The sequence below is a fragment of the Conger conger genome, chromosome 3 (genome assembly GCF_963514075.1).
Source record: "Conger conger chromosome 3, fConCon1.1, whole genome shotgun sequence".
NCBI lineage: Eukaryota > Metazoa > Chordata > Actinopteri > Anguilliformes > Congridae > Conger > Conger conger.
This window is the reverse complement of record NC_083762.1, coordinates 2,288,295-2,298,294: the sequence shown is the minus strand read 5'-3', so window position 1 is coordinate 2,298,294 and position 10,000 is coordinate 2,288,295. Positions and strand designations below refer to the sequence as shown.

Genomic DNA, 10,000 nt, shown 5'->3' with positions numbered 1-10,000 from the left:
GTAGGGTGGTAGTGCTTCCCCCCCGCCTCAGAGAGGGGCAGAGAGAGAACACTTTTAAACCCTTTATTGGGACAATCTGATTGGGCATCAAAAAACTAAACACAAGCAACAACAACAGTAACCCCACCAGCAGGGAGAGCGATGGGGAGCAGAGGTGAGAAGGGCTAAAATAAAACATTCCCTGGAGAAAATCCATGTGGGACTCAAACCCATGACCCTGCGGTTAAGAGCCCAGCACCCTGTTTACTGTGCTGTATTACCCGCTGCCGGACAGGTGATCAGACGGACAGGTGATCAGGCAGACAGGTGAACAGGTGTAAGCGGACAGGTGATCAGGTGTAAGCGGACAGGTGAACAGGTGTAAGCGGACAGGTGAACAGGTGTAAGCGGACAGGTGAACAGGTGTAAGCGGACAGGTGATCAGGTGTAAGCGGACAGGTGAACAGGTGTAAGCGGACAGGTGAACAGGTGTAAGCGGACAGGTGAACAGGTGTAAGCGGACAGGTGATCAGGTGTAAGCGGACAGGTGAACAGGTGTAAGCGGACAGGTGAACAGGTGTAAGCGGACAGGTGAACAGGTGTAAGCGGACAGGTGAACAGGTGTAAGCGGACAGGTGAACAGACGGACAGGTGAAGCAGAGGGCGTGAGCGCCCAGGTGGACCATGGCAGAACCCTCCCACTGCACTCAAGATGGCCGCCAGCCCAGGGCTGAAGCAGGACTCCAGAGCTCTCTGGAGCAGACCCAAACCGCCAGGGACAGTTTTACAGACACATTTATACCAGACATTCTCAGGGTTGGAGGGCCACTGCAGACACACTAAAACAGTGACACAGCGATATTGTTTTCAGAGGCAGCTCATAGAAACAGATTCATTTTAAAGTGTTTTTCTTTCTCCCACAATAACAATCAAACCATATTTCAGTTATAATGTGCCAGTAACTTATTTCCTTGACTGCAGGCTGCGTGCACCAAATCTGCAATTTTTACAAACAAGAATAAAATGAGTGAAAATAAAAACACAGCTAATATACACACGTACATGAGCTGCTTATGTTACTGTGTTTTTGTGTTTTTGTGTATTTTCCTGCTTTAGACCGTCTGGCTGGCCTGATATCAGCCATTTTAAAGCCAGCGGGTAAAATCTCTAAACATCGAAGATTACTTTCACTGCACACAAAACTGTCTGGGACAATAAAAACACACATTAAAACTGTAATGATGTTGAATAAATTATGCTGGAAAGTAAACTATATCAATGGTGTTCTATTCAAAATGCACATGTTCTTATCACTGGCAGACTCCGGTGTTTGGGGGGGGATAAAGTCGGTTCAGCAGGTTCACAAAAGGAACAGCAACTACAGAAAAGGATATTAATACTGTGTGTGTGTGAGTGTGTGTGTGTGTGTGTGGTTTCATGGATTATTTACAGCCATCCATTATCATTATCACACGCAAACACACATATACATATACACAAACACACACACTAAAGACACGTACATACACACAAACACACACACTGAACACACACATACATGCACACAAACACACACACTAAAGACACGTACATACACACAAACACACACACTGAACACACACATACATGCACACAAACACACACACTAAAGACACGTACATACACACAAACACACACACTGAACACACACATACATGCACACAAACTGAACACACATATACATGCACACAAACACACACACTGAACACACACGTACATGCACACAAACACACACACTGAACACACACATACATGCACACACACACACACACTGAACACACACATACATGCACACACACACACACACTGAACACACACATACATGCACACACACACACACACTGAACACACACATACATGCACACAAACACACACACTGAACACACACATACATGCACACAAACACACACACTAAAGACCCGCACATACACACAAACACACACACTGAACACACACATACATGCACACACACACACACACTGAACACACACATACATGCACACAAACACACACACTGAACACACACGTACATACACAGGAGTGTTCGCTGAGATCGTTAGCGAGGTCCCGTTGAACCCACAGAGGAGTGACAGTGCTGATTACAGCCTGTAGCCAGAGGGGGCCCCCTCCCCCCTCCTCACCCCGTCTCTTTCGTTCTCTCTGTCCTTGACCCCGTTCTCTCATTCTTTTCCTCCCCCATATCTGTCTCAGCAGCCTGTTCCCTTCTTATCTCCTTTCCCTCTCCCTCTCCTCTCTCTCTTTCCCTCGTCTCTCTCTCTCCCTCTCTCTCCCTCTCCTCTCTCTCTCTTCCTCTTTTTCTCTCTCCCTCTCTCTCCTCTCTCTCCCCTCTGATAAGAGATGGTTTATCTGCATGAAAGTTATTGCTAAAGCACGGTAAGTGCACTTCAGAAAGGAACGATAAAGCTCCTAAAATGCAGTACATTGATACAATGAGTGCTAATGAACATTCTAAAAATGAATAAAAATAATTCCTCCAGGCTCATGAACAGGCCCACACAGCCTGGGGAGGAGCTTGTTGATCAGACCCCCAGTCACATCCTGCTCCAACCCCAGTCACATCCTGCTCCAACTCCAGTCACATCCTGCTCCAACCCCAGTCACATCCTGTCTAACCCCAGTCACATCCTGCTCCAAACCCAGTCACATCCTGTCCAAACCCCAGTCACATCCTGCTCCAACCCCAGTCACATCCTGTCCAAACCCAGTCACATCCTGCTCCAAACCCAGTCACATCCTGTCCAAACCCCAGTCACATCCTGCTCCAACCCCAGTCACATCCTGCTCCAAACCCAGTCACATCCTGTCCAAACCCCAGTCACATCCTGCTTCAACCCCAGTCACATCCTGTCCAAACGTCAGTCACATCCTGTCCAAACGCCAGTCACATCCTGTCAAAATGCCAGTCACATCCTGGTCCAACGCCAGTCACATCCTCTCCAAACCCCGGTCACATCCTGTCCAAACCCAGTCACATCCTGTCTAAACCCCAGTCACATCCTGCTCCAAACCCAGTCACATCCTGCTCCAAACCCAGTCACATCATGCTCCAACCCCAGTCACATCCTGCTCCAACCCCAGTCACATTCTGTCCAAACCCCAGTCCCATCCCGCCCCAGTGTAAGCCCAGTATTGGGGTTTAGTGTTGCTCCCCAGCTGGGATGCTCATCACGTCCTCCCGACTGTCTTGTAGCACCTTAAGTCCAGGTTCACCGGTGCGTTCACCTGAGAACTCTCTACCTGTCTGAGCTCACCGGTGTGCAGATCCCACAGAGGGAGCGCGGAGGACAGATGAACTCAGAGGAGTTCACACACGTCTACAGTTACAAAATACTAACGGCTCGACCTGAGGTTTTAGCAGCACAAAAAACGCCGATCGATGAAATGCGTAAATAAACCGACAGCACCTATCGGATGCAGAACCCGGCCGGAGGCTGTCTGCTCAGGGACACGCTGCCCATTGACTGCTGCTCCCGCTGACTAGCTGCAGAGACTCAGAGCAGTGACTCAGAGCAGAGACTCAGAGCAGTGACTCAGAGCAGTGACTCAGGGCAGAGACTCAGGGCAGAGACTCAGGGCAGAGACTCAGGGCAGAGACTCAGAGCAGAGACTCAGGGCAGAGACTCAGGGCAGTGACTCAGGGCAGAGACTCAGGGCAGAGACTCAGGGCAGTGACTCAGGGCAGAGACTCAGGGCAGAGACTCAGAGCAGTGACACGGGGCAGTGACTCAGGACAGTGACTCAGAGCAGTGACTCAGGGCAGAGACTCAGGGCAGAGACTCAGGGCAGAGACTCAGGGCAGAGACTCAGAGCAGAGACTCAGAGCAGTGACTCAGGGCAGAGACTCAGGACAGTGACTCAGAGCAGTGACACGGGGCAGTGACTCAGGACAGTGACTCAGAGCAGTGACTCAGGGCAGAGACTCAGGGCAGAGACTCAGGGCAGAGACTCAGGGCAGAGACTCAGGGCAGAGACTCAGAGCAGAGACACGGGGCAGTGACTCAGGACAGTGACTCAGAGCAGTGACTCAGGGCAGAGACTCAGGGCAGAGACTCAGAGCAGAGACACGGGGCAGTGACTCAGGACAGTGACTCAGAGCAGTGACTCAGGGCAGAGACTCAGGGCAGAGACTCAGAGCAGAGACATGGGGCAGAGACTCAGGACAGAGACTCAGAGCAGAGACTCAGAGCAGAGACTCAGAGCAGTGACTCAGAGCAGAGACTCAGAGCAGAGACTCAGAGCAGTGACTCACCTCCAGCACTCTCCCGCTGATGTACCTGCTGCAGGTCTCACACTTGATGCCGAACTGGGCGTGGTAATCCATCTCACAGTACGGGACTCCATCCCTGACAGAGAGGAAGAGGTCACAGGTCTTACTCAACACATCACCGAGAAGCACTCTGTCACATTCTGTCACATTATCATTATTACATTACATTACCGTTATTTAGCTAATGCTTTTATCCAAAGCGACTTCCAGTTGATAAGACTAAGCAGGGTCCAATCCCCCAACAGCTGCACAGATCTTATTGTGTCTGCACTGGGACTTGAACCTTCCAGGCCCCAGGCATGCACCTTAGCACCCAGGCTATAGCCTGAAATTATGTTTACATTAGCATAGGGGTACAGCAGGGACCATCAAATCTGGCCCTCAAATCCAAATCCAGCCCTGTTTCTCTTTTCTCCTGGGTAATTGACTGTCTTCACACCTGACTCCCAGGTAAAGGGAGGGTGGAAAACCACTGTATTCAGTCCTCGAGGACCAAGATTTGATGATCTGAGAGCTATAGAGTTGAGCCACCGGCTACTGATCAGATAAATGTGCAGGACTTGGGGACAGGAAGCTGTAATCGGGGGGGCGTGGCCTCGGCAGGAAGTGACCCGTACTTGCTGATGTACTCCCCGGTGAGGACGGCGGCGCAGGTCTGGCACTTGAAGCAGCTGACGTGCCACTGCTTCTCCAGAGCGAGCAGAGACTGGCCCTGCTTAATCTCCTCCTGACACCCCGCACAGTCTGAGAGAGAGAGAGAGAGGGAGAGGGAGGGAGGGGGAGAGAGAGAGAGAGAGAGAGAGAGAGAGATGGAGAATGACCTCTAATTTCCTCCACAGTAGTGGGAGTTCCCATTCCCTTCAGAAGGAACACCAGGGACCTTCCATCTCCTGAGATAACAGCTTCTGCCCACTCTCCCCAGCCCACCTGCAGCTCTGTTTCATTTCCCAGTGTGTCCCTTTTCATCTTCATGGTACAGTTTGGAGATTTAAAACGGCCAATCAGTGCTGAGCTGAGCGAGAGCAACAGGGCGACCCCACTAAACCAAAAAATACTTGCATCACAAACCCCGGCCACCACAAACGCCAATCAAACCCTGCTGGCCTGGGTCCACAGCATCAGAAGCACATATGTGAGTCTCAGTGACTGCAGGAGTGAGTCTCTGCAGGAGTGAGTCTCAGTGACTGCAGGAGTGAGTCTCTGCAGGAGCGAGTCTCAGTGACTGCAGGAGTGAGTCTCTGCAGGAGTGAGTCTGTGACTCCGTGGCGGATGGTGCAGTCTGCTGCTCTCATTTGACGGTGTTTAGCGTCACTGCCCTCGAGCCCCCAGAGAGAACTCTACTGCTCTCTGTCTCCTCTCTAAAACAGGCACCATTTACACACACACACACACACTCACACAAACACACACACAAACACACACACACTCACACACACACACACACACTCACACACACACACACACACACACACACTCACACACACAAACACACACACACTCACACACACACACACACACTCACACACACACACAGACACACACACTCATACACAAACACACTCACACACACACACTCACACACACACACACACACACACACACAGACAGACACACACTCACACACACCCACCCACACTCTCACACACACACACACACAGACACACTCACACACACACACACACACACACACACAGACACACTCACACACACACACACACACACACACACACTCACACACACACACACTCACACTCACACACACTCACACACACACACACACACACTCACACACACACACACACACACACACACAGACAGACACACACTCACACACACACACCCACACTCACACACACGTGCGCTCCAGGCTGAAACCTGTCACTCTGTGATCAATGCCTCCCTTCTGTAGGGGACAGAGGGGATTGTGGATATAAATTGTGCAATGTGAAATGTGTTACAGGAAGTGGTTCTGACAGATAGATTAACGAGGGCCCATTAGAAGATGAGAGCAATTAATGGGGTGTCAGGCATGTTGACGCCCCCCAACCCACCCCCCCCCCCCCCTCCAGACATCAGCCATCACCCCCCCCCCCCCCTCTCGATCACCACTGCCTCTCACGAACATAATTGACTCGTTGCAGCGAATGACTGGTGTGCTTCTGGGATATTGAGTTCTTTTCAGCAGGGCCTTCTCCAAACTCCCACAGCAATTACGGGCTGACAGCTGATTGGCCGCTGACAGCCCGCCTGACAGCAAACGGGCAATCCTTCTTCATCGCCACGTCCACCGCAGCTCCGCCCGGAGCCAAGCAGGAAGGAGGCCAAATAAATAAAGACTTCTGCTCATCCAGCGAAAGACTTCCGCTCATCCCGGGAAAGAATTCTGTGCCCAAATGAAATCTTTACCTGGGGTTGATGTTTTGAGCTCTGATTGGTCCTTTTCTTAAGAGCTGGTTGTTGAGGTGAGTCGTTCAAAATCTCAGGTTTTCTCTTCTTAATGATTTTCCAAACAGTTTGCTGTGGTAAGCTTATTGTTCGGCATATGTCTCTGACTGTTTATTTTTCAGCCTCACACTGGCTTCCCTGACTGTTGCTGGCATAACTCTGGGCTTCATGTTGACAAACGGCAATAACAGACTCCAAAGGCAATCAAGAGCCTAGAATCAAGACTAGATACTGAAAGCTTTCTTATACCGGCACTAAGGAAGCAATGAAATACACCGGACTGATCAGAAACAGCAGGCAACACCATTAGTCCCAAACTACTAAAATTATGATGCCCTTAAATGGGGGGACTATGCATGAAAAGGGCTCTAATTCCAATACAGAGCAAAAGATCAATACCAATATGAATGTACCCTCAAATGAAAAGTGACAGTCGGTACTTAAACCTCATGATCATTACGGCATTTCAAATCCAATGTGCGGGAGAACACGGCCAAGCAACAAATACTGTGTCACTGTCCAAATACTTACAGACTGCGCCGTCTGCGTTAGGCTTTGAACACAATCATTAAAAAGCACTGTAAATAGGGTTCATTCGTATCATCAGTGTGACTGGTGCATTATGGGGGGTCCTCCAGCTATCCCATCAGCCCTGTGAGTCAGAGGGTTTAAAAAAACCTGCAGGAATAAATGCGGTTTGATTTAAACAGCCCACGGAGGAGTAACAGATGGGGACGGAGGGGGGGGAGGGTGATGGAGAGATGAACATGATGGAGGAGAGGATGATGGAGAGATGGAGAGAGAGGAGGAGAGAGTGATGGAGAGATGAACGTGATGGAGGAGAGGATGATGGAGAGATGGAGAGAGAGGAGGAGAGAGTGATGGAGAGATGAACGTGATGGAGGAGAGGAGGAGAGGAGGAGATGAGGAGAGGAGGAGAGGAGGAGAGGAGGAGATGAGGAGAGGAGGAGAGGAGGAGAGGAGGAGAGAAGTAGAGGAGGAGAGGAGGAGAGAAGTAGAGGAGGAGAGGAGGAGAGGAGGAGAGAAGGAGAGGAGGAGAGGAGGAGAGAAGTAGAGGAGGAGAGGAGGAGAGAAGTAGAGGAGGAGAGGAGGAGAGAAGTAGAGGAGGAGAGGAGGAGAGGAGGAGAGAAGGAGAGGAGGAGAGGAGGAGAGAAGTAGAGGAGGAGAGGAGGAGAGAAGTAGAGGAGGAGAGGAGGAGAGGAGGAGAGGAGGAGAGGAGGAGAGTTTGGCGGTGTCTAGGAGCAGCAGCAGACTCACGGCTGGGCCCGTGGATTTTGATTGGCTCGCTGGGGGTGCCCAGGCTGGGCGTGCAGTGCTGGCAGACGCAGTCCTTCCCGCTGAACGTCACTCTGTCCCCGATGGGGAACGGTTTCCTGCAACACCAGACAGAACGGCCAATCAGGGCTCAGAACGCAACCCGGAGGGCACCGTGCACATTTAAACCGACCAATCACACGCTGTAACTCAATACAATAGATTCATTTAGGAGAGCCAAATTCCTGTCCCCCATGCAAACATTCTCATTGCCACAACAACATTCCCATCCCCACAACAACATTCCCATCCCTGTGACAACATTCCCATCCCACACACATTTAAAGACTTTCCTGATGCATAAAGTTTTCAGGGCGAACTTTCTGTTCAACAGAGTTTGTTCCAGAACATCACAGAACATTCTGCCCATTCCATAATCCCAGGGATTACTCCCTCCTGCCTGCTACGGATTTCTTCCGGAACACCCAAAACTCTGAAACACACAGAGCTTATAACAGCCCAGAAATATTACACATGTCAGCGTGCGTACACACACACACACACACTCTCTCTCTCACACACACATACTCACACACACACTCTCCCTGTCTCGCTCTCTCTCTCTCTCTCTCTCTCTCTCTCTCACACACACACACACACACACACACTGTCTCTCTCTCACACACACACACTCACACACTCACATACACAAACACGCATGCACACATGCACACACACACACGCACACACACGACACCAGAATGACCATCTAGGTTTGTCCCTGCTTAACAGCAGAGAAAAGAGAAGAGAGAGAGAGAGAGAAAAAAAGAGAGGAGGGAGAGAGAGAGTGAGGAAGGAGAGAGGGGAGGGAGAGAGAGAGTGAGGAAGGAGAGAGGGGAGGGAGAGAGAGAGATGGGGACACAGAGAAAGACACAGGGAGAGGATCTGAAGCTCTCGGATGAAGAAGTGACTGGAGCTGTGTTGTGTGAGACGTTAAATCTGGGTTCACAAGCCAATGACACTAGAAAACTAGAACACATTACTGAACCCCATTTGTGTCCAATTACAGAGTAACTGATGTTTTCCTATCGGAAATGACTGCCTTCAGTGGATCTTTGACATTATAAGTCATCTGTGGAGGGAGATGTTTGAAGATTAGGATAATTATTTTTTTTGATAACTATTTCATAATTCTTACTTTTGATAACTGTGGAACTGATGTACAATGTACAACTGTGAAGAAATGAGGTGGAAACACACACACACTCACACACACACACATTCTCACAGAAAACACACACTCACACACACTCTCACACACAGACACACACAGACACACATACACACACTCTCTCAAGCACACAGACACACACACACACACACTCCCACTCACACACACTCACACACACACTCCCACTCACACACACTCACACACACACACACACACACACACACACACTCCCACTCACACACACTCACACACACTCTCACACACACACACACACTCACGGCTCTGTGTGACAGAGCTCCAGAGCTCCGGGGGGAACTGTCTCCCACACAACCAACACTAAAGGAACTAAAGGGATTATTCCCGCCAATTCCGTAAATTGGGATTTAGAGACGTCTCTTATTGTTCATTTCTGTAAAAGATTGGAACATAGCCGTCTCCATGGTAACCCGCCCAACATCCCCCCCACCCACCCACACCCCACTGGGCTTTTACCACAACAGAACATGACATGCATGTATGCGCCCTGCTGTGTGTGTGAGAGAGCATGCGTGTGTGTGTGTGCGTGTGTGTGCGTGTGCGTGTTGTGTGTATGAGAGTGTGTGTCGTGTGTGTGTGTGAGAGTGTGTGTCGTGTGTGTGTGAGAGAGCATGCGTGTGTGTGTGTGCATGTGTGTGTTGTGTGTATGAGAGTGTGTGTCGTGTGTGTGAGAGTGTGAGTGTGTGTATGCATATGTATGTGTGCTT

The 10,000-nt window shown here is 50.2% G+C and overlaps 1 protein-coding gene across 1 annotated transcript in view; it reads right to left on the bottom strand.

The window, feature by feature from the left end:
• Nucleotides 1-10,000, bottom strand: part of ablim3 (actin binding LIM protein family, member 3) — an 85,679-nt gene that overhangs the window by 24,894 nt on the left and 50,785 nt on the right. Inside the window, exons 4-7 of the mRNA XM_061237075.1 lie at nt 8,030-8,145; nt 4,924-5,050; nt 4,289-4,382; nt 1-26 (exon numbers count right to left, since the gene is read on the bottom strand). The exon at nt 1-26 is cut by the window's left edge and continues 62 nt beyond it. Of these exons, the coding sequence (XP_061093059.1) occupies nt 1-26; nt 4,289-4,382; nt 4,924-5,050; nt 8,030-8,145 (363 nt within the window). The remainder of the gene's footprint in view (nt 27-4,288; nt 4,383-4,923; nt 5,051-8,029; nt 8,146-10,000) is intronic.